The sequence below is a fragment of the Salmo trutta genome, chromosome 12, assembly GCF_901001165.1.
Source record: "Salmo trutta chromosome 12, fSalTru1.1, whole genome shotgun sequence".
Lineage (NCBI taxonomy): Eukaryota > Metazoa > Chordata > Actinopteri > Salmoniformes > Salmonidae > Salmo > Salmo trutta.
Window position 1 is genome coordinate 12,648,584 of NC_042968.1, and position 26,036 is coordinate 12,674,619.

General features: G+C 48.5%; 1 protein-coding gene across 3 annotated transcripts in view; it reads right to left on the reverse strand.

Annotated features, from left to right (window-relative positions):
* Positions 1-2,603: 2,603 nt before the first annotated feature.
* Positions 2,604-26,036, reverse strand: part of LOC115202937 (teashirt homolog 3) — a 36,281-nt gene continuing 12,848 nt past the window's right edge. For all 3 annotated transcript variants that reach the window (XM_029767127.1, XM_029767126.1, XM_029767125.1), the window contains one exon: positions 2,604-7,507. In XM_029767127.1, the coding sequence (XP_029622987.1) occupies positions 4,107-7,412 (3,306 nt within the window). In that variant the 5' untranslated portion in view covers positions 7,413-7,507 and the 3' untranslated portion in view covers positions 2,604-4,106. The remainder of the gene's footprint in view (positions 7,508-26,036) is intronic.

The window sequence follows — 26,036 nt, forward strand, 5'->3', positions numbered from 1 at the left end:
CCATTTAAGATTTCCATCCCGCGTGTAGCCCTGAGCACACCACAGCCACGTAAATGAAGGAAATTGCACATTCATCACACACGTTATTTTAAGATACTTTGGTAACGTGACGGCCGGAAGATCTACGGTGGTGCATTACAAGCCGCTGCTCCACTCTTCCTCCTTTCCTCTGTCCCCCCCCTCCTCTCCCTCCCTCTCTCTGCAGGCTGGGGTAACGGACAGGTCAGCGGGACACGCCCGTGATTTAGACGCATGCCAGTATTTTTCACATTAGTATTTTTTTTTGTGTTAGAGAATTTACAGGTCCTCCTTAAATTAGCATGTCTAATGGGACTGCTTCCAAGGTGAAGGTGTTGTTGGAGAAGTGAATTATTAGGCATGTAAATAACACAGGTTAAAGAAGTCCCTTCAAGCTCAAAGGCCTCTCCAGACATTGTGCAACATGGGGTCAACAGTGGAGAATAAATCCAGGCCTATCGAGGGTGTGTGTGTGTGTGTGTGTGTGCGATTCCATGAGCCTGCTGGACAGCATATTTCACGCCATGTGATTGTGTACTTTTGTGTGCAACCTGAATGCCTGTGTTTGCATTTTCTTATCATTTTAAATCACTATAGCCTAACAGTAGGGCGTGACACACGTCTTAATCAGAATGATTTCCCCCCTCATCAATGTCTAAGGAATTACTTCTGAAAACGTGGCTTCACTACATGGAACGCTTTTGTAGTACATTTTTCGGGAACGCTCAATAGAACAAATGAAACGAGGGCAGCAGTATTCATAACCTTGAAGGACCTAAAAGCATCCTCAGAAGAACAGCGAATTGCTAGCTGGGAAGGAGAATCACGTCGTACTTGTAGACGTGTGCGTTTGTCTGTTGTAGAGCTTTGTCTGTGTTATGCAGTGTGGCTCCATTGTGCAGTGTGGATCCATTGAGGGCGTATTACATTACACCTGATGAAGCTATCTCAAGCTGCAGTACACTGCAGCTACATTAAGGATCAAGTCTGAGAGGCTTAAAGTCGCACATCGGCTGTGTTGTGCTGTACGCTCCTCCCGGGAGGATGTCGACGTTTGCGTTGTGTTGGTTACAACGCGGCAGTAACGTGCTAGCATGTAGGAACCTATCCAAAATGCAAGTAAGATGTTAGTCTCCATAGCATATTTGAGCCAGTGCATTCCTTTCATCTAACATGGATATTTTCTTTTCATATTTGGCATAGCGCTCACACCACGTAAAAAGTCATTTTATCCAAAATCCTGCACACGTGACCATTTGTTCTTTTGATACTCATTTTAAACTGAGTACATCCACACATCTATCTGTAGACATGAAGCCTGTAGTCTGAGGGATTGTGGGGAATACATAGTGAATAAGTGTGAGTGTGTGTGTGTGTGCGCCTTCAGGCTACACATTGTCTCCTGCACGCCTGTTTTGAACCTTAATAAGCCCAGCCTACTCTGAGCTCCCTGGATGTGAGAGGGGAGAGAAAATGCTTTCCTTGCACTTCAATTTCACGCATATTCTCTTTTGCGACTAATGAGAGCCTTAAATACGGCGCCAGACGTCAGGCACGGCTGTGAAGGCTGACATTTTCACATACAGCGGCACCTTGTCACCACGGATGAAGTCCCTCTACCTGGCAGCTGAAGTGTGTGTGGGTGTGTGTGTGTGTGGTTGTTGGTCTATAACTGTGTGTCGGAGTTTATCTGTGAGGTGGTTTTGGTGACAGGACCTGACGCAAAACATATTCAGCAGCTAAAAGAAGAAAACAGACCATGAGGACAAAATATGAAGTTGAGAAACAATCCTCCATCCCTCCTTCTCCACCTCCTCTATTGTGAGCGAATGGCCTGATTCACAGAGAGGCAACGGGCCTAGTATCTGTCACCAACTAACTGTCCTGATAGACTGCATTTAATTGTTGTTGCGTATATCTGAGGACTTGAAAGCCATGAGCTCATCATTGCTGCATTGTTGTCATCCTCCATGAGGCCTAAACAACGGCCTCCCCTCTCTTTTTTTATCTACTGTACACACAAAATGGAAGTCTGGGTTAATTACAGAGCAGGGAATAAAATGGTGAAAATGAGACAGCTAGTGCCAGGGTTTATGCAATTATCTGCTACATCAAGTCATCGAGATGGAGGGGGAAGGGCATATCTCAGTTCACATTTTGTTGTGTTTGTGAATGGAGATGCCACACAGCCACGAGTTACCTGCTGTTCAGTATGTGGTTTCTATTTCCTGTTTCCTATGTAGCCCAACACAATCAAATGGAGACGATCGCAGAAAGGAACATGTATGACTGATACACACACTTGATGGACATGTGATACTGGTGCCAGCACTATAGTGCTTGGGTGGTGTCTGTCTCTGAGGCTCCCCATAGTGGCCCCTGATATGGCCCATAGGCTATTCCTGCTCCAGGCAGAGCTTTGTGTGAACACACAGGATGATGGTGTGACAGCTTTCATCTTCTGCAGGGCCCTGCCACTCACTGTAAACTCGTCTGGAACTCATCATCGCCAGAAACAATTTTCACTTTAATGTGCTCATTAGAAAACGCACAGCACCTACATAATCGTGAGCCACGACACACAGTGTTATTGCAAAAACGGTTTCCTTTAATGCTGCAGTAGAAAAAAAGGTTATATGAAGTCATATAATGGGTGCTTCATTGTCAACAACAACAACAAAAAAACACGGCACAGAATGCATAACAGTGTCTGTGCTGTTTACATGCCAATATTTTACACCTAAGATTTCCTTACACTGGCAGCTGTCAGTTACTTCAGCAAATTAACTGCCAAACATGTAGCAGAACTGTCAATCAGAGGTGAGGTAACTATGGTTACCTTTCATATCCCCAAAAGATAAAGCTGCAGTGCGGAATTGTGGGAGAGTAATTAGACAGAAAAAAAGAAAAGAAATACCAATCCAAAGGCATTCTACGATATGAAACAACAACCAAGAGTGCTTATAAATAAGAGGATACATGTGGAATTCTTCATTACTTCATAAAGTAACATCTTTTGTACAACCTTTTATCTTTTAATGTTCAAATACCGGCACATGTACTGTCTTGTACTAGAGGTTTAACCCTTTGAGCGCGAGGTGGAAATAAAAGATTTCTGGGTAATTTTGTTCCTCTTATTTTCATATCATTTGATTAAATAACATATTTATAAAACTATTGTGCAAAACAATTTCATTAATGTCTTCATATATTGTGCACCAGTAGATAGTCATACTCCTCTTAAATTAAAAATATACAAATTATGCATAATTTAGACAGGAATTAGTATATATGTTTTTATATACATTTTTTTTTTTTTACACAGACCTGAATTCATAAAGGTCCCTGATTAAACAAAGTAAAGGACTTCAGATTGAGATTTTGCATCACATACAATGCATCTTTAGAGACTGGATGTTGGACAGGGATATATAGTACTTTCATTGTGCAGCTTACAAACCACACAATAGCTTGGTCAATTCCAATCTAAAATAGTTTGTTTTGAGAAGGGTTCTGGATCATTCGGGTAGAAGTGATTGGCCGTACTCAGAGGGTTAAATTTCAGATGCTGACCCCAGCACATAAAGGTCACATTAACAAAAAGAGAGGGAAAGAGAGAGAGAAAAGAAAAGTGCACCAGATTTAGTTACCAAATGTTTAACTAAACTGTTTAATTTATGCATGCAGCTTATCGCATCTCAAGGATGCCAAAATATAAAGAAATCAAATCCAATTTACACAACTTTCAAATACATACCACTTCATTTTAAAATATTGTTCAACCTTCATTTGTTTTATCAGTGACAACAGCACCTCTTTCTTCAACACTGCACATTTAGAAAATGACCGTCTTTTCAAAAAAGGAGAGCATAAACACACAAAAGCTTCTTGGGCCAGAGTGAGTCTCCCTTTAAAGAAAATCAGAAACCATGTCCCGAAACTAAACAGTAGTTCCGCGGCATCGTTGTGCAGTTTCAGCACTTAATAGTTTTTAGTCCTTTTTTTTGAAAGAAATGTCTGTGAAAGGCTAAAGATGGACCAAGAGAGAACGGGAGAGAGAGAGAGCGCAGCACGTCCACAGCTTAGTGCTACTGTTTCTCTAGCTCACACACATACATAAGGTGGTCCTCTGGGGATTTCCCATGGGTCTTGCTCAGGTGGAGCTTGACCGCGTGCTTGCTTGCAAAAGTCCGGTTGCAGAGCTTGCACTGATACGAGGTGCTGCTACCGTCCTCGTCAGGGGAGGGAGACGGGGAGTGGGCGTGGGACAGGGAGTGAGGGTTGGAGTGGGAGTGGGAGTGGTTGGAGAGCAGTTTTTCGGACAGGCTTTTGGTGTGACGTGAGATCTGGCTGACAAGCTGTTCTCCAGACAGTTTGGCCAGGTCTCTGAGTCTGAAGCCCAGGTGAGACTCCAAGTGGCTGACGTAGGTGGAGGGGGAACGAATCTGAGAAGCACAGTCGCTGCAAAAGAACACTGGGTGGCCTGAGTCCAGGTTTTTTAAGAACTTCGTCCCTCCGGTTCTCCTCAGCTGGTACTTGACGTTGGCCAGCCAGTGGCTGATGGTCGTCATGGAGAGGCCTGTGAAACGGGAGATGTGCATCCTCTCCTGGGGGCTCAGGTCTGACATCACGTACTTCCCGTCGCCAGTCTGCCGGAGGCTGGTAGTAAACTGGGCCTGTAGGATGAGCAGGTGCTGGGGGTTCCAGTTGGACTGCCGGCCCTTGCGTTTCTGGGCTGGAGAGATCTCCTCTAGCTCCTCTTGAGTGGAACCCTCGATGTCAGACCTTTCCGACAGGCTGGTGGGCGTGGAGGACTTGGAAGCTTGACTCTCTGTGAGGTTTCTCAGCATGTCTGATATGTCAGACAGGGCGTTCTCACGCAGCGGGGAGTTGGACATGAACGAGGCCACAGCAGACGAGGCCTTGGCCATGGTGGCTGTGGAGGAGGGGGAGCCCGAGGAGGGTGTTGATGTGGATGACGACAGGGCAGCTGAACCCAGGGAGCTACTCTTTTCATTCTTGCCTTTGGTCAGGTCTATTGGCTGGTCGTTGTTGACGTGGTAGAAGTAGCGGTCCAAGTGCTCGTTGTTTTTTTTGGTCTGAGCTGGGGTGGAAGCGGCGACCGCGGCCTTCTCTGCCAGGCTGTTGCTCATCTTGAAGAGCATGCTCATGGGGTCCAGGGACGGCAGAGCAGGCTTGGCTGCCTTACCCAGGTGGACGTTCATCACGGACTGAAGCGCACTTAGAGGATTGACGAAGGGCTGCTCTGGCGGGTGGTCTGTAATAATGGCTGTGCCGCCACACAAGGCAGAGATGGGGGATTTGACAGCAGACTCCATCCCATTCTCCAGCGACTCCTTCATATTGGCGTCACCGTTAGAGTCTTTATGGCTGCCTCCTCCGATGCGCTCGGGGGTTTTAGACCCTCTCCTCTCTTTGGGGGACTCCCCTCTGGCTGACTCCCCTGCCTCGCTGCTGCAGGGGGAGGGTGTGGCTTGTCTCATTGGGGACGCCCTTATACTGGGCTCCCGCATCTTCTCCTCAACCTTGGCTACTTTCTCAGTCACCTTCTTCACCAGCTCCTCCATGGCGTGGAAGTTGTTTTTGGGGAGAGGAGAGGTCTGACGGCTGGGCGGGGAGATCAGAGGTTGGTTTTTGGCATTTTGGAAAAGGGTCTCTCCTCCAGGGAACATGTACTTCAGGGCTGAGCTCTTCCCTGAGTTAGCCAGTGAGAGCTTCATGATGTTGGGCAGCTGGTATGCAGCATGGATGCTGGGGTAGCCCCCCCAGCTGGGAGCACCGTTCTGTGCTTTGTTGATGGCTGATGTCACTGTGTTCTCCAAGGACTTGAGGATGTCAAACCCTGCCTTAGGGCTCTCCTCCAAATCCTCCTCTGTTAAGTAAGAGTATTTGGAGGAGATATCAAATTTCTCCTCTGTCTCGTCATCTCCGGTCTTCTTGTCTTTGCTGCTGTTAGTGGTTTCCTTCATACATTCCTCTTCCTTCTCCTCCTTCTTAATCTCCACAGCCATGGCAGGGGAAATACCAGAGGGAGGAGGTAAAGGTGGAGGAGGTGGGGAGAATGCTGTGGCTGCCAGTGGCACAGACTGGAATTTCTCCTCACCAGCAGAGATGATGGGGATGGGTGTTGGGGGAGACTCCATGATGGGCTTGACTTTCTTAATGGCAGAGTTTGTGACCTTGATGAAGTGACCGGTCACCATCATGTGTGCTGTTAGCTCCTGAAGTGTATCGTGGGAGCTGCCACATTCCATGCATTTCAGGATCTGAGACTTCCTGGACTCGAACTGCCATGCATAACTGGCTCCATTCTGGTGTCCGTAACGGTTGTTTGGGGTGATGTAGGGGTTGGATGCCTTCTGGAGGGGGTCATAAGGGTCATTTAGGGAGGGTTTGGGGGTGCCACCATTGGAGTCTGGGGAGCTGGGGAGGTCGAGCTCGATGGGGGCTCTCTTCCGGGCGGAGGAGATGATCTTGGCTGCCACAGGAGTCACTGGCTCCTTCAGAGGCACTTTCTGGTAGTGTTTTGTCTTAATCATGTGGACACTGAGGTCCTGCAGAGACTCAAAGGAATGTCCACAGTACATACACTTCAGGACCTTCTGAGCATCCTCTTTCCCTTCCATCTCCAGGAGGGATCGTTTACGTGGCTTGGACCAGCGCTTGGTGCCCTCGCTGTCTGTCTCGTGGTTGTCATCGCGGTAGTGGCCTGTCTCATTCATGTGTACGGTCAGCCCCACCAGCGTGTCGTAGGCAGCACTGCAGTCCTTGCAGCGGAACTTACTGGCACCTGTGAAGATGGAGCCGTAGAGCTTTGTGCTCTGACGGTAGAGCTGCACGGTGCTGAATAGGTTGTTTTGCTCCGCTGCTTGGTGGTTGAGCCGGTTCTGGTTCTGAGAGACCTGCTGGAGGGTCTTGGCCACGGCGGACTGGTGCCAGTCGTAACCATTGCCATTGCTGCCACAACTGCTGCTACTGCTACTGCTGCTGCTGCTGTGGCTGCGTGGTGGTTTCTCCACCGCTGGCGGCTGGGTGAGGTTGAGGTTCAGAGACGACCAGTAAGAGTTGGTCAGGAAGCTGGTGTAGATGGCCTTCATCTGCTCCAGGCTGTCTGGCCCGGTGGTGGCGCCGTCCTCCGTGGCTATAGCTGTGCTGGTGGCCATCATGACAGAGGAAGATGGCGACAAGGGCGTTAGTGGCACCTTCGCGACCTCCTCCTCATTTTTGAGAGAGGCACTCTCAAAGTCTGACATGCGGTCACTGGACTCACTCAGGTGAGACTCATTGTCCAACTCATGGCCGGAGAAATCGGCCACGGGGGAGTCGTGGAAACCAGGCCGGTCATTGATAAGGAAGTCCTTGTCTTGGCACATGTACTTGACCGCAGGCTCCTCCTCCCCGGCAGAGTCCTCCCCCTCCAGGTCCTCATCGAGCAGGGCAGCCTCCTTCTCATCCTCAGGGGCATACGCTGAGGAAACAGAGAGAGAAACAGAGAGAGGATTGTTATTGCCACAGTACACCATGTCTAATGATGAAGATCTCCAATTTGGCATTCTTGCGATGTCTTGCATATCAGACAGCTGATAGAAATACAAGAATGCTCTTCCCATATCAGAAAAACAAAGCAATCACAGACGAGACTACTTCATATCATAAACTGTTGCTGTAATTCCATTTCAACTTCCCCATTGCATTTACATTGTTTTCCAAATGGAATAAAGTTCCAGCCTCCCTCCCTCCCTCCCTCCCTCCCTCCCTCCCACCCCTTGTTCTTTACCGCAGAGAATGAGAAAGACGGAGAGAGAAGAGGGAGAGGAAATGGATCTTCAAACACAACTTGCCACCTTATTCTTCTCAAGGGGCAACAGCTTGAAATTAAAACTAAATTTGAAATTAATGAAGCACATTCTGGAGGTGGCATTCGTTTCTGAAGTAATAAATTACTTGTATCAACCTCCGAGACAGCAGTTCCTGTCTGTCAATTAATATGTCTTACGCTTCTTCTTCAGCCTCTAATGCATTTCTTAACAGACACACTCACCATTTAAGCATGCATTTTTCACTCATTACACGGCACAGGCTCGCCTACTTGTAAATAAAAATGAATTCTATGTACGTTTCCAAAGACAAATCTCTCAGAACAAAACACATTTACTTCAATTACAAAAGATGAGAAAGTTGAGTTATTATTTACAGTTTGCTTTCAATTTATATTCAAATCCCTCCTGTTTAAAACAATAAAAACGTGGATTGCAGTGAGATGGAAACGTACAAATAAAAAAGCACTTTCTATCATTGTGCAGACACATACGCGTATGTATTATTTCGTGATGGAGGCTGTCTGAAAATAGTGGGCCGGGAAGACAAGCAGAGATTACAGACAGGACATAGGGATAATGCCGTACACTCCTAAGCGTTCCTGATTCCTAGCTGTTCATCATTCGTTGTCCAGGTGTGTAAACTAAGGGCAAGAATGACACTGACCAGGGTGTGCCGGTGCACACATTAACAACTGCTAAAGGTCACTTGAATATGAATGATCTCAACAGGCAGAACATTATCTATAAGAAACCTATAAATCCGCTTCAAAATGGGACACTAAACACTATAGCAAAAAAACAATCACTTAAAAGAATGGAAAGTATTTACTAAATGGTATATGAGCTTTGTGGGGAAAGCCACAGCCTCTTCATAAAGGTACAGTTATATCGGGTGACATTGGGTAGCTTCCTCCAGAACCTGCCAGCCATGTCACACAACACGCTCCACTAGTGTTACTGCTGACTTCTATCTCGGAGCGGTACTGAAGGTGTGAGCACTGCATCAGCCCAGATACAGGGTAAAATCTCTGTCATTGTCAGGGGGCTCACTGCCTTTGGCAGTGTGATGCCGTGGGATAAACAGATGCACTGAAACACGCAGCAGCTCCCAGTCGTTGCGCTGCGGTAAAAACGCTGTGCCTCCAGGCAGTCTTCCGTAGCCTTTCAACTGAACAAGCAGGCTGCTTAATGTTCAATCTCACACATCAACATGCAGCAAGTTGGAATTGGTTACCTCATGTGTGCTAGTGTATAGGATGTATACAACATAATACATTGTTAAACAACTACTGAACCAGAAGGAAATGTATTCTTACAGCCAATTATTTTGGTATGATTTCTACTCAAAATGTTACAACATTTCTGAAGAATGTCTACGACTTGTCACATAAGTCTTAGGGATTACACTATTATTGTATTTAAAAAATACAAATATATTTATCCAGGCAAGTCAGTTAAGAACAAATTCTTATTTAAATTGACAGCCTACCCCGGCCAAACCCTAACGACGCTGGGCCAATTGTGCGCCGCCCTATGGGACTCTCAATCACAGCCGGTTGTGATACAGTCTGGAATTGAACCAGCGTCTGTAGTGACACCTCTAGCAATGAGACGCAGTGCCTTAGACCGCTGCGCCACTCGGGAGCCCCAGAGTAGACAATAGAAACTTTTACATTTAGATGCACAATGGACATCTGCCATTTTGTGAACAGATGCAGCAATGCTCAGAAAAGCACAATTGGAATACTGAGCAGCAAAATATGGGATATCTTAACATGTAATCCAATACTACACACAACTCAACAGGCAACCCTGATCAGGCAATGCGCACGCACGCACGCACACACACACACACACTGCCATCTGTTCTGAATCAGCCAAAACGACAGCTGTTTAAGAGAAGAATGCCTTTGCTCAGGAAGCAGTCAGAACAGTACACACATGGAGGCCAAACACCCATGTGAAATCTCCTTCCTCAAAAATACAACCCAGACATAAAGCTGTTAAATGTAATTAAAACACACGCGGAGAAAGGAAGGCATGGGGGAGGGTCATTTTAACACCAAAGCCAATAAATCTGCAGTGCGACCTTTGCTACTGCACTAAATATAAATGCATAGTTCCCCGAAAACATCATTACAACACTGATTTTAATGTCATCAAAATGTGCAACTGAAAACCCAGCGAGGCCAAAATAATATACCTCTCTCTGTGCCAATGCCAAGTCATTTTTCTACTGAACCTCCTACCTCCCGCTCAAGTGTGAACAAACCAGCCAAAACACTAACCTTGACCTGAATATGACAGAACAAAAACCAACATTGTGTGTGCGTGCGTGTGTGTGTGTGCGCGTGCGTGTGCCCACGAAGACAATGAAAGAGATGCTGAAAGAGAAAGGGAGGCGATTGTGTGAATGATTCCTTTATTTACATGTGTCTATGTGTGTCTTGCGTTAAAGGCATATGGAGATGGAATGTGAGGCAACACATTCAGCACAAAACTACGACTTAAACCTCAGCTTTTAGCCTAAGGCGTAGAGAGTAGAGAGAGCGAGAGAGAGAGAGAGAGAAAGACCGGAATAGATGTGGAGGTAGGAGGGAAGACAGGCAGAGAGGAAGGCGGGAGGCCTTGGAAAGACCTCAAACCTGAGGCCACACAGGGAGCATCTCACAGGCCTCTGGACCGGCGCCAGGCCACAGGGCCCCTAAAGTGACCGTGGATGTGTGTTCCAATATTGAGTTTTCAGCCCTGGTGCAGGCATGGCCAAACGCTCTCCGCCACGCAGGTGCTCTTTTAATTAGAAAACGGGATGGGTGGAAAGAAGAAGAAAAAAAGAAAAAAGGGAGAGCGAGTGAAAATAACCTCTGAATTAATTGGCAGCGGAGAGGAAGAGAGTTTGATCTCATTCGCGGTGGGATATTAAGAGAGGAGACCCATTGAGAATGGGTCTTTGAAATGGGGGAGAGACGTGTGCTTTCGGGATTGGGACCACAGAACCCAGAGCGATTAGTTTACTTCTCAAAATAACACATTTATCTGTATCAAAGGACTCCATATACAAACAATCCAGCTCTGAGCCCCCAATGTATTTCCATTATATGTCATGTCCATCTGATATCGTGCCAATTAATGCACTGTATGTCATCTGGGGATATTTAAGGGGGAAACTAAACCTGAGGAATCCAACTCTTCCCTCTTCTAATTCTTTCCTACCATTTGATACATTCAGCCAGCTGCTGTTATATCTCAGTAGCAAATCATTCTGAAAAAGCTCTTTCCATAAAAGGTCAATTCTGCTTGACATTATTGTATACAAGTCAATACAAACACTAAGGGTTCATTTTAGTCAAGAAGTATGCTGCTAGAATACAGATCATCATCGTTACATAATCACTCCGCAGGCAAATCATCCACACAGGCACTCTATTACAGCATGTTTACAGAACTGTTTAGGAGTGAAACTGTGGAATGTATGACACACACTATGCGCGCGCGCGTGTGTGTGTGTGTGTCTGTGGTGTGTGTGTGTGTGTGTCTGTGGTGTGTGTGTGTCTGTGGTGTGTGTGTGTGTGTGTGTGTGTGTGTGTCTGTGGTGTGTGTGTGTGTGTCTGTGGTGTGTGTGTGTGTGTCTGTGGTGTGTGTGTGTCTGCCTTTAGCAGTTGCACAGTTTAGGTTAGAACGGCAGATTCAGACAGACCACGGGACGAATTTTATCAGATGAGAGACTTTATTAGCAGTCTCTTTCTGTGGGCTGGGTCATGGGAGCGTTTCTTCAAGGAAAAAGCAGGAAGGAATCATCGCGGTAGCCAATCAAATATCCCCCGAGTTCATTTACTTGGCCTGGTTAGAACGGAGAAGAGGAGCAAAAACCCGCAGGTCCCATGAATACCTTTTCTGTGTCGAGGTGAAGTCGGAAAGGGAAAGAAGAGCTAGATGTTTGGTAATGAAAGACGCTAAATATAGCACCAAACCCCACGTTCATAATGGGAGGTAGCTAGCTCCAATACAGCAGTAGGCCTATCTGCTAAATGATATCATTAGGTTAGTAGCCTTAAGCTGACACTGCCAGTGTGGTAGTGGAGAATATGAGATGGCACCATACCCCGTCTCTGTCCCTCCCCTCTCCTCCCCTCTGATGAGATCCTATACCTCCCTTTCTCCACCCCCTCGCCTTTCGCCGCTGCCATGATCCGCGTTAATGAAGTTAATTGAATCTGAGATCAATAATGCTTAATTATTGTGATTTGACATGCACAGACAAATTGGTTGGGCGGCTGTGTGTGTTCCAATCTAGTGTGTATTCAAGTGTGTGTGTGTGTGTGTGTGTGTGTGTGTGTGTGTGTGTGTGTGTGTGTGTGTGTGTGTGTGGCAGGAAGGTGGGTAAGGGGCAATTGCTGGCCGGAGCGAGGGATTGAAGCGAGGGAGAATGGAGGCGAGGGATCGCCGAGGCGCGCCATCGATCGTAGAGAGACGCCCCATCGACCCAGACGCCTGACGAATGGAGCCAGCTCTCCAAGGCTACAAGTAAATGCTGCCTCCAAAAAGGAAAGGCTACTTTAACCAGCCTCCCTACCCCTCCCAGCCGTCTCTGTACAGCCCAAGACCACCAGGCCCCATTGAGATGGATTCAAATAGCAATGTAGCAGAGAGAGAGAGAGAGAGAGAGAGAGAGAGAGAGAGAGAGAGAGAGAGAGAGAGAGAGAGAGAGAGAGAGAGAGAGAGAGAATATGCAAAGGAATCTGTGACATGCGGATACGTATGAAAGCACCTGAAGATGACCTAGGGACTACGTATTGTAATTGCATATACATTGAGCTGGCGGGGCTGGCCAGTGCCTGGCTGTGTGATGATGAGGCGAGGTAAGCGTATATCTGAGTGAGGGTGGATTAGTGGAGATAGAACAGGTTAGGTAAGAGCGGCGGCGGAGGGAGCACGGTGGAACTGTGAGATTATGCATGAACACCGGCGCGAGCGCGGCTAATCGGCTGCTCATGCCACTCAGCCGGAGAGCGGCTGACAGTGTATTTACACACAGTGCCTCGCCGTGCCGCCGGCTCCAGGTGCCTTCCTACATGCCTGGGCCATCCCTTCGCCAGGGTGCTTCCCCGGCCCATCCCCACGCCTTGACAATCCACAGCGCCGAGCGCAGAGTGCTACTGACGCGTTCTCAACTCAACAAATAGGAGACCCCCCCCCCCCAAACCCTTCCTATCTATGCACTCAGAGTCGGGAGACGGGATGAGAGGGTGGGGGTGTAGAAATAAAACAAGGCTTCTCCATCTAGAAATGAAAGAAACCTTAAAGTTCAGGTTGTTTTCTTAAACGGTACCGTTTAATGTACAAATGACCTCGACTAACCTGTAACCCTGCACATTGACTCGGTACCGGTACCCCCTGTATATAGCCTCGTTATCGTTATGTTATTTTATTGTGTTACTTTATTTTATTTTAGTACTTTAGTTCATTTAGTAAATATTTTCTTAACTCTGTTTATTGAACTGGTCGGTTAAGGGCTTGTAAGGTCTACACCTGTTGTATTCGGCGCATGTGACAAATACAATTTGATTTGATTTGCTTCGCTCAGTGTTCACAGACAAGCGGAGGAGCATTGCGCTGGGAGACGCTGACTAAGATGTTCCCGGAATAAAAGCAGTGTTAGTCGAGGCATTCCCCACGAACCAATAAAAACGTTAATAACCAAACCCCCTACTATATTGGTTTTGCACTCATTTTGGATTCCCACACCACGATTAATATCTTGCCTTTATCATTCTTAACACTACTAAAACCACATAAAACCGCGGAAAACAGTCGGTGGCGAATCCTAGACGGTCAGACACATTGAGCAGTGGCACAGAGTGCCGCGTTCCTCAAAATTACACACCGGCTCAAACTGACCCCATTCAGACAGGTCCTCCGACACACCACACAGCTCTGAACAGACTTCCCCCTGAGAGACAATCTCACTGTGAAGTTTACAAAGGCAGAGGCAAGGTCAACATTTTCCCCCGTTGGCCTGAATGACTAATAGAGACCTGGTTTCCGTGTGAAATGCTCGCTAACAGCAGAGGAGGCACGAATCATTAGAACGAGCGTTGTTCTCTGTCTTGTCCGTCCCATCACATGTACCGCCAAGATGAATACCCTCAATAGGCCTATGGGTAGACAGTTAGTTGCGTAGTTGATCGTGGAAGTGTGCTCCCGAGTGACGCAGCAGGTCTAAGACACTGCGTCTCAGTGCAAGAGGCGTCACTGCAGTACCTGGTTCGAATCCAGGCTGTGTCACATCTGGCCGTGATTGGGAGTCGCACAATTGGCCCAGCGTCGTCCGGGTTTGGCCGGGGGAAGGCCGTCATTGTAAATAAGAATTTCATCTCAACTGACTTGCCTAGTTAAATAAAACAAATTCAAATGACTGTTTCTTTCTGTCTCACACACACACTCCCTCAGCCGCAACTAAAATAGACGTATTTCAAAATGCTTAGCCGGTATCTGACAGAGACCGTGTCTGCCACAGACAGAGCGGTACACAGACAATGTGATTACATATTAAACATCAATACTAAAAAAAGGACCTATTCATACCCATACAAACTGCCTGTGTATATTAGTCTATCTAGCCAGGGGGTTATGATAATTGACTCCCTAAACATCCATTACTATGTCTCTCTCTGATGCTCCCTGCATGAGACGGCGGCCAATGGAATCAACCCCCTGACATTTAGATGTGGGCTGGGGGGTGGGGTTATGAGCTGTGCGCCAGCATCACTTCCAGCACTGTCTCAAACGGCCCCGCGAACAGACAGCACACACACTACCATCAAGCAGAGACGATGGTCTCAAGCAAATTGTCCGTCAGCCTCCCTTTGTTATTCAGATGTGCACCACTTTGAGCAGTCACATTCCTAAAGCACAGGGCAACCAGAGGTCACAGTCGCCCGTTCCCAAGGGGGGGGGGGGGGGGGGGGGGGGGGGGGGGGGGGGGGGGGTGATGGGGTGTACACAGTGATCCAACCAGGGCTGAGCAGGATACATAATTTCCAACATCTCTCATCATTATCTCCTTAAGTCTCTCTGGTATCTCCTTGAGTCTCTCTGGTATCTCCTTGAGTCTCTCTGGTATCTCCTTGAGTCTCTCTGGTATCTCCTTGAGTCTCTCTGGTATCTCCTTGAGTCTCTCTGGTATCTCCTTGAGTCTCTCTGGTATCTCCTTGAGTCTCTCTGGTATCTCCTTGAGTCTCTCTGGTATCTCCTTGAGTCTCTCTCCATGCTCTATCCTTCCCTGTACTGCCCTGTGTCCCCCTCTCTCCATGCTCTATCCTTCCCTGTACTGCCCTGTGTCCCCCTCTCTCCATGCTCTATCCTTCCCTGTACTGCCCTGTGTCCCCCTCTCTCCATGCTCTATCCTTCCCTGTACTGGCCTGCCTCCCCCCTCTCTCCATGCTCTATCCTTCCCTGTACTGCCCTGCCTCCCCTTCTCTCCATGCTCTATCCTTCCCTGTACTGCCCTGCCTCCCCCTCTCTCCATGCTCTATCCTTCCCTGTACTGCCCTGCCTCCCCCTCTCTCAATGCTCTATCCTTCCCTGTACTGCCCTGCCTCCCCATGCTCTATCCTTCCCTGTACTGCCCTGCCTCCCCCTCTCTCCATACTCTATCCTTCCCTGTACTGCCCTGCCTCCCCCTCTCTCCATGCTCTATCCTTCCCTGTACTGCCCTGTGTCCCCCTCTCTCCATGCTCTATCCTTCCCTGTACTGGCCTGCCTCCCCCTCTCTCCATGCTCTATCCTTCCCTGTACTGCCCTGCCTCCCCCTCTCTCCATGCTCTATCCTTCCCTGTACTGCCCTGTGTCCCCCTCTCTCCATGCTCTATCCTTCCCTGTACTGCCCTGCCTCCCCCTCTCTCCATGCTCTATCCTTCCCTGTACTGGCCTGCCTCCCCCCTCTCTCCATGCTCTATCCTTCCCTGTACTGCCCTGCCTCCCCCTCTCTCCATGCTCTATCCTTCCCTGTACTGCCCTGCCTCCCCCTCTCTCCATGCTCTATCCTTCCCTGTACTGCCCTGCCTCCCCTTCTCTCCATGCTCTATCCTTCCCTGTACTGGCCTGCCTCCCCCTCTCTCCATGCTCTATCCTTCCCTGTACTGCCCTGCCTCCCCCTCTCTCCATGCTCTATCCTTCCCTGTACTGCCCTGCCTCCCCCTCTCTCCATACTCTATCCTTCCCTGTACTGCCCTGTGTCCCCCTCTCTCCATGCTCTATCCTTCCCTGTACTGCCCTGCCTCCCCCTCTCTCCATGCTCTATCCTTCCCTGTACTGCCCTGCCTCCCCCTCTCTCCATGCTCTATTCTTCCCTGTACTGCCCTGTGTCCCCCTCTCTCCATGTTCTATCCTTCCCTGTACTGCCCTGCCTCCCCCTCTCTCCATGCTCTATCCTTCCCTGTACTGCCCTGCCTCCCCCTCTCTCCATGCTCTATCCTTCCCTGTACTGCCCTGCCTCCCCCTCTCTCCATGCTCTATTCTTCCCTGTACTGCCCTGTGTCCCCCTCTCTCCATGCTCTATCCTTCCCTGTACTGGCCTGCCTCCCCCTCTCTGCTCGAGTCCCACTCAGAACAGAATCACAGGACTGTGTCCGTCTACCATTAGAGAGGGCTGCTGGGTAATGGGAGAGAACAGATCTGGCTTGCTGCGATCCCTTCGGCCTTGCTGTACTTTCTCTGAACACGCACAGACACACCCACCCACACACACACCCACACACACACACACACACAAATACACACTCAAACGACATGCCTGACACAGATAAGACAAACAGAAAACACACGGCATCAAAGAAGAGAATACTGAATACAAACCCTGATATCCCTTTGTCTCACTGAAACACACACACACAGAAGGACGACACACAAAGACTATAACAAAAATGTTAGAGGGGAAATAATAGCTATTTCCAAACCATAATACCCAGTGTTAAGAGCGGTCGGCTCTGTGATTTAGGTGGTCTGTGGAGATGTCAGTCTGCAGTCCCTGGGAAAGGGAGGAGAGAGCGGTCTTAATGGGGAAGTGGCGGCCAACTCGGCGCTGGCTCCCAGCTCCCATCCCTGCTCTAGATTTGGTTTGTCACTGGATATCCATTACCTGCCAGTCTCCTCTGATCTCTTTGGACAGCCCTGATCAAAAGATGTCATTTGACCTACTCGGCTAGGCTCGGCCGGGAAGTTAGCGCCGGGCCACGGGGAGGCGCGGGACGACCTGCCCGTAAATAAAACGACAGCATCACTTTAACGTCCCGTCATGTACGGCCGGGCGATTATGATAATGCCAGATCTGTCAGAACACAAACGGACAGAAAGGCAAATCGCCGGCGCTGCCGCTAATGCGGAGGATACAGCCCTCTCCTCTCTCTCTTTATAGTCCTCCCTCTCCCGCTCACACACACTCACACTCTTGTCTCTTTCGTTATTGGGTTTGTGCGAAGGTGGAGAGGGAGAGAGAGCTCCAACAGCTGAGGATGGTGGCCAGGGTTACTGTGGTTGTTTGAGGCTGTGTCAGGTCTAATCTGCTAGCGTGCCCTGGGCCCCACCGCATCCTAATGCCGACATGTTTGTTTATACTGATTTAGTCGCGGGATGACGCTCCAGATAGGATTGCGGGCACCTGATTGCTTTTGATATTGCCTGGGCTAAATTTAAAAGCAGCGTTCGTGGGGGTTGAGCTGCGGGCTGGACTGGAGCCGTGACTGGCAAACACGCATGTCAACATGGGCGCGCACACACGCATCCTCCCACACACACACACACACACAAATATACATACACACATATACGCACCGACACCACACTCAAACACACTAACAAAAAGAGGCATACACAACCCACAGCCACAATGGGAAACTTTGCTGGGGCCGTTGAGCAATAAAAAGGTACGAAATGTGTAGGGTTTTAGAGGAAAGAGAAACGGCTAGCAATAAAGCTGGAAAACAGCAGCGCTCCGAGGTAATTTAGACTGCAAAAACACAAACCATTAAGTTTGAGCATTATCTTTTAATTTAATCTTGAATGATTTATAATCCATCACGCAAGGCTTCAACCACATCCAATTATTCTCTGTGGCTTGATTGACAACAAAGGTGATTTATGAAGCTAATAAAAAGTGATGTGCTCTCAGCTCCCTGTGAAAATAACCAACCGGACTGAGACTTTAAAGAGACACAGGCCCCTTCCTTTAGAGCCTGCCCACTTCCTGAGTGCAGAGATCAATAGTCCAGGCCTTTGGGTGGAGAGGGTGTTATGTTGGGTAGGGTGAGGGAGCGGGTGTGGAAGGGGGGGGGTGATACCCCAACAATCACTTAACGATCTCCCCGACGTAAAAGATCAATCACTCCCTGCATCCCACTCTGGTGTGCCAGAAACGTTGGAAATCAAAACGTCAACCATTTTGACGGGAAGAGCTCTGTACGCAAGGCCGAGTGGTTATATTACGCTTTACAGCCGTGGTGTGTGTCGCCTTATTCCCGGGCTTTATCGGCTAATGTTCCGCTCAATCACTTGATATTAATGAAAAGCAGAGAGCAGAGGCTGGGGGCCCAGAGTTCACATGCATATCAATGCTATTCCCCCGATGTCATTAAGAAATATTCAACTGTTTACAGCGGTAAGCCATGTAGGCCTACTTAATGAGGCTTTAACCCAGAGTTACAAATAGGCCCTGTCTCCTATTTCTAGAAAAATCCCTATTCCAGCCCACTCAACATTCACCAAATCTGCATTCATATGAAATGCTGTTCAGAACAACCACATGAGCATGGATAACACGCTATAAATGCTGCAGAATTCCAGACAATTGTTTGTTTGCAAAACCAAAATAAATAAACAGTGGTTTAGATGTGTGTGTGTGTGTGTGTGTGTGTGTGCGTGCGTGTGTCCTTCCCGTGTGTCCTTTATCCTAGCGGAGGTGAGGCTATATAGGGTGAGGCTATGCCAGGCTAGGTGAGAGGAGGAGGGGTTTGGCCCAGAGGGCTGACTACTGTCCTAGTAAAGCAGCAGAGAAGCCTCCGCGCACAGCCAGGGAGGCAGAGAGGAGGGGAGCGCTGGGGGACTGAAGGGGAGGGTGGGCTGCTCAGGGCCGTGCCGTGCCGGGCGCTACGTGCTGAAATGAAACACAATAGGATGTAAACAGGACGCGTAATTATGACACCACTGATCCAGACATCACGGCTGCTGGATGACATAACGTGGACCATGCATTCTCCCACACACACACACACACACACACACACACCTACACACCCACAAAGAGCGAGAGAGAGGTTAAAACCCAGGATCCTCCGCGCCGCAGACCATAACCTGCCCACACGCTCTCTAACCACTTCCTCCTCTGAGTACCAGTATATCACGTCTCAATAGGTCCCTCACTTTTTAACTGCCGTATAAAAAGAAGTGGCATTTTCCCGCGTCGTTAGCGACGTTGGCATAACGGAGTGTAATACCATCCGCGGACGCTTTTAGCCATCCTCCATCGTGTCGCCTGCGTAGTAAAAAAGTATTTACATATTTTACAATGTTGTTTTAAATAACAAAAGGTAAGCCAATATATTTGAACATTTTATTTTAAACTGACCCAGTTGTTCTGTCCAACCGTGTTGGTCTATTTTGAAATGCCATATTCATATATTGTCTTATTTTTTCCAAATCTAAAATAATCGAGGTAAAAAAAGGACGTATTTTGACATAATTAAACATATGAATAATAACGAACAATCTATTCATTCATATGTCCTTTCAACATCAGGAAGTCAAATGCTCCAGTAACCGAGGAGTCACACAGAACAAACAGTACTGAAACAAGATCACCTCTTTACTCTTTGTTTTCTTTCTCGGGAACAACACTTCTCGTGTCATTTCCGGAATGAATCGCTTCTGTAACATATCTTTTCTGCAGTAATTTACAACAGGAATGAAATTAAAAAGCAATACAAAACCGTGAGAAAATAACAGCTATAACGAGTGAATTCCTGGGCTTTGATATTTCATTTGTGGCTAGTTGTAGTCGTGGAAACGTGGAGAATGATAGATAGCCAGTCATCCAAAGCCTTCAACACCTCTTAACATGAGCCGATCCTCAGAGCCGCTCTGGGAGGGGCACTCCCCTTGTAGTTTTGGGGGCCGTTGGTGACTTGTTTGCGACGGGAACTGATACAGTATCCATTTCAAAGAGCTGGACATGCCGTTGGTTAGGAGAGGGGTGCGCGGAGAGGGATGAAATATGGCAGGAAGAAGGATGCCACTTTTAATTATCTAATTAGTGCTTAAGAGCGTGCGTGAGCCGAGTGGGCTTTGGACCTGCTCTGCCTGCTGCTGCTGCTGAGGGCCTCAAAATGGCTTCTGTGTGTGTGAGAGAGACAGAGAGAAAGACAGAGACAGAGAGAGAGAGAGCGAGAGAGAGAGAGAAAAAGACAGAGACAGAGAGAGAGATACAGAGAGAAAGACAGAGGCAGAGAGAGAGACAGAGAGACAGAGAGAGAGAGAGAGCAGCCATTAAAGGCCATGTTTAGATGTTTGGATGCCTCGGGTTCCCCCTTTAAACTCTCAACTTACACACAGACCCAGAGGGCCTGAGGCCAGGACCACCAATAACCCCTCCACCCCCAATTAGTGTGTGTGTGTGTGTGTGCGCGCGCGTGTGTGTGTGAGTGCGCGCGTGTGTGTGTGTGTGTGTGTGTGTGTGTGTGTGTGTGTGTGTGTGTGTGTATGCATGTGCCAGGGTTTGCGTGAGCGTGTGTGTAAACGTCTTTATTTGTGTACAATTTTACGCCGCCTTAGGGAGTCTCTCACGAGCAATCAAGCAAGCACACACACACAAACCAACGGATACACACACACACACACACACACACACAATGCAAATGCCTCAAATAAACAAACAAGCTCCATCAGCTGTGTAGAGCTAAGGACGAGCTACCGCCTTACATTGTGTGTGAGCAGGATAAAGCACCACAGCCCAACTTAACCACAAAAACAACCACGCAAACAAGACCAATAGTACAGCAATAACAAGCCCTCAGCTCACTGTTATGGCAACCAGAACCCAGGTGAACACTGAGCTGACTACATATTGTCACTAGGGGAGGGAAGGAGAGACAAGAGAGAGACATGCCACTGTCAGTTGTGTGATATCAAACACATTGGCCCCTGACCTCCACCCACTTGCAGAGCCACTAGAAGGGGATTGTCTGGCCTAATTGTCAAGGAAAGAGGCTTCACCCCAAAGCTACAGGAGGGACTGGGGAACATAAAGGTTAAATCAGTTGAATAAATAAAAAACATCCCCAGCACTGCTCAGCCCCTCCAAGGCCTTCCCCACCCAACCCATCCCATCCCAACCCATCCCATCCCCACCCAGACACCCACCCACCCACCCAGCCCAACCCATCCAAACCCAACCCATCCCAACCCAACCCATCCCATCCCCACCCACCCACCCAGCCCAACCCATCCCATCCCAACCCATCCCATCCCCACCCAACCCATCCCATCCCCACACAGACACCCACCCACCCAGCCCAACCCATCCCATCCCCACCCACCCACCCAGCCCAACCCATCCCCACCCATCCCAACCCAACCCATCCCATCCCAACCCAACCCAACCCAACCCAACACAGCCTCTCCCAACCCAACACAACCCAACAGCCCACCCCAACCCAACCTCTCCCCACCCATCCCATCCCAACCCAACCTCTCCCCACCCATCCCATCCCAACCTCTCCCCACCCATCCCATCCCAACCCAACCTCTCCCCACCCAACCCAACCCAACACAGTCTCTCCCCACCCATCCCATCCCATCCCAACCCCTCCCCACCCATCCCATCCCAACCCAACCCAACCTCTCCCCACCCATCCCATCCTAACCCAACACAACCTCTCCCCACCCATCCCAACCCAACACAACCTCTCCCCACCCATCCCATCCCAACCCAACCTCTCCCCACCCATCCCATCCCAACGCAACCTCTCCCCACCCATCCCAACCCAACACAGTCTCTCCCAACCCAACACAACCCAACCCAGCCCCACCCAACCCATCCCAACCCAACATAGTCTGTCCCAACCCAACCCAACACAGCCTCTCCCAACCCAACCCAGCCCCTCCCAACCCAACACAGCCCCTCCCAACCCAACCCAGCCCCTCCCAACACAGCCCCTCCCAACCCAACCCAGCCCCTCCCAACACAACCTAACCTAACCCAACCCAACACAGCCCCTCCCAACCCAACCCAGCCCCTCCCAACCCAACCCAACCTAACCTAACCCAACCCAACCCAGCCCAGCCCCTCCCAACCCAGCCCAGCCCCTCCCAACCCAACCCAACCTAACCTAACCCAACCCAACCCAACCCAGCCCAGCCCCTCCCAACCCAACCCAGCCCAGCCCAGTCCAAAACAGGCCCCCTATTGACTGGTGCCATCTCCAGCGATGTACCACAGCTAAGGGAAGATCCATTAAAACCTTCCCTGTTCCCCTTTAACATACTACGTGTGCTACATCTCTCTTTCCACTCCAACCCATCTCTCTCGTTCCTCATTCTTGTCTCCTTTTTTCTTTCTGCCTCTCCCTACTCTTCCAGTCACAGCGCTCTAAACAATAAACAAGGCGCATGCGTGGCTGGCGTGGCTGGGAGCGGGGAGCATGGGATAATCCGCCGGCGCTATCATTGCCTCTGCAGGGGCTTATCTGCATTGTAGAGGAGTGCGAGGCAGACAGTCCCTATCACACCAAGGCATTAATGTACTGCCGCTCCCCTGGCCGTGTCACGATGGAGAGATAAGGCTCTCGATGGCGTCCCGATCCACACCTGATCCACGCCGCACCGCCCCTTTTAAGGGCCCTACGGTACAGCCCTTACGCTCTCTCGCACTTGTTTCTTGTCCTCCTTCACTCTTTCATTCGCAGTCTCTTTTTTTTGTACCTGTGTGTACCCCCTTTCTTTTCTGATTGTATTCTTGTGTTTAATTGTGTGGTGTGGAGAAACTCCCTCCAGTGACCACAGAAGACAAAAAGTCCTTAACAGATGTCAACAAATGTTGTGAAACTGACAACCCCAAATCAGGCCCCGCACACAGACTCAGAGACAGTGATTCCCTAAACTGGGAGGGGAGTCAGTCAGACAGACACAGCAGTGTTGAAGCAGCAGTGTTAAATGCACTCCCTCTCTTTGGGAACCTTGGGATGTGTAATGGTCCTGGAAACCATGGGACAGATGTACTCCCCCACCACTGGCCCGCCACCAGAAGAGCGTTGTCCGCCATGTCTGGAATGCCATGACATGTCCCACAATTGATTCGAGTGATTTACTGCGCACACACACACACACACCCTAGTCATAGACTGTTCTCTCTGCTACCGCACGGCAAGCGGTACCGGAGCGCCAAGTCTAGGTCCAAGAGGCTTCTAAACAGCTTCTACCACCAATCCATAAGACTCCTGAACATCTAATCAAATGGCTATCCAGATTATTTGCATAACCCCCCCCCCCACACACACACTTTTACGCCGCTTCTACTCTCTGTTATTATTTATGCATTGTCTCTTTAATAACTCTACCTACATGTACATATTACCTCAATTACCTCGACTAACCGGTGCCCCTGCACATTGACTCTGTACCGGTACCCCCTGTATATAGTCTCGCTATTGTTATTCTACTGATGCAGGTTAAATTACTTGTTCTTTTGATTTCTTCTTATTTTTATTATTTTTTGAACTGCGTTTTTGGTTAGGGGCTTGTAAGTAAGCATTTCACTGTAAGGTCTAGACCTGTTGTATTCGGCGCATGTGACTAATAACATTTGATTTGATATGCTTTCTCCTTTCACATGTAGACGCAAGATCACATCACAGTGACACACATCTAACAATTTACCCCCCCCCCCCCCACACACACACACACACACACACACAAACTTGTCTTGTTTCCAGAGAACTCCATGACTCTGTGTCTGTATCAGGCCTCAGGAATTCATAAACAGAGTGGGCCTTGTCAGGCCTGAGTGTAACATCCACTCCTCAGAAACAGGAAGTGTTGATGACTGGCCGTGTCATGAAGCCAGGCCGGGCTACACACTGATCGCTCATGTGTCTGTCCTGACCTTTACACGCCACACAGTACATACACAACAGTAACAATAGACACACGTCTCACTAAGTCATAACAACATCTAGTACCACACGGACTAACAACAGAAACCACTTCGAGCCAGAACGCAGTGAGAATCACAAGAGGTGTGGATAAAGACGTGTGCTTTACTCAGCAGAGATAAGGGTGAAGTACTATCATACGGATGGCTTTGTCTGTCTGGATGGCACAACAAGGACAGGGGCTTTAGTAGTAAAGGATATCTCTGGAACCCCGCGGCTAATTAGGACTAAAAATACCAAGGCGTCTCGTAGAAGTCGTTTTTGAGGACGATCACATTAGCCGGCGAGTCTTAAACGGATAAGTGCATTTATAGCACGGCATCCAAGGCGTTTCAACGAGTCACAATGCTCTTACTGTTCTGATTCTTTCCTTTTTTAAATGTTCCACTATTGTCTTGGTGGGTGCATTTAATTGGTGGCTAACCAACGGCACACCTCCACTTTCCCTCCTCAGTTAGACCTTCCAGCCCCGTCAGTCAGTGGAGTGGCAATTCTTACTCACGTCGTCAACACATCCGGATGGCCATTTACTTTGACAGATAACATTAAATGACTATTCAATTACGTTTAAAAAAAAAAAATGTATCGAGGTCATGTGATCACATTTCTAAACAGTAATTGGCGCTACTGGTTATCAAGCGAGCGTTCAAAAAGATCTGTTCAATAGCCCCGCTTATTATAGTCAATGAATCAATTCCTTCCACGTTAACCATGTTTATTGACTCTACCGCCCAGTGAGCTAATGAAAAGAGGGCCGCCCTTTGGTAAGAAGGTAGTTTTCATGTGGCTATTACAGTGTCTTCAAATAGACAGGTCTTGTGTGCTGCCTTCACTTGGACAAATCAAAATGGGGTTGTTTTTCCTGTCTGGGTCTGGTGACATTGTTGAATAGGTGGGACAGAGAGAGAGAGAGAGAGAGAGAGAGAGCGAAGGCGTGCGTTGCTTGTAGCTCGGGGCGAGGCTTCGGGCTAAACTCTTTCGGAGACAAGGTAAAACGGTAGAGGCCATGGGACGTTGCCATTCCCACGCACTATTATGACTGGTCCCTTCTTTCACCAGCTGTGTGGCGAGAGCACACAGTTCCACTACGATATGCCTTGATTATCTTCTAGAACGTTAAAAAAAAAAAAACATCCGAAATTATTATGAGAACCGACGGGACGTCAAAACACAAGAGACACGTGCAGATCAAAGAAGGGTTATGGGGGATAGGAGCCCCCCACCCTATGAATCACACTGTAAACCTCTCTCTATAGTCACAACACACAGCCCCAGAGGATCGTCGGCTATGGGACTTTACATGCGAACGAATATAACATTAGAGAACATACCGGTTCAAGGAGAATGACCAGCGTGTTCTCTGGCTCATCCGATGGAACACGAGGGACTAGGAAGCGCTGGGAAAAAAACAGGGGATGGACAAAGAGAGAGAAAGAGAGGAAGGAGAGAGAACCCAAGGGAGACCTGGTGTAGTAGGCAACCTAACCTCAGATCACCTAAAGCAGGGATCTTCAACTAGATTCAGCTGCGGAAGGTCAGGGGTCCGGAACATAATTACAAATCATTTGTTGACCGCAAATTGACCACAAGAAGCTCAAACAGACTAAAGCATAATCATTTCAAACCTGGCTTACATTTGTATATGATCACATCTCTCTATTATGTGTTGAAATACTTTGGACCGATTTCCAAAATTAAATTAACTTGGGGCTAATTTGCTGGTGTTTTTAGAGCATTTTATATCCCCCCAAAACATGATTTATTTGTTTATATTTTTTTTGCTCAGAAAACTTGAGGGTCCAAATAAAATCACCTGCGGGCCATTTTTTGTCCGCGGGCCGCCAGTTGGGGAACCCTGACCTAAATTCCCTGGGCCCCTGAGTCTAGGAGGGCTCTCATACCTGGGTCAGACAAACAAACACACATAAAAACAAGCCAACACATTATGTAAGTAGTTATACAAACATGCATGCTGAAC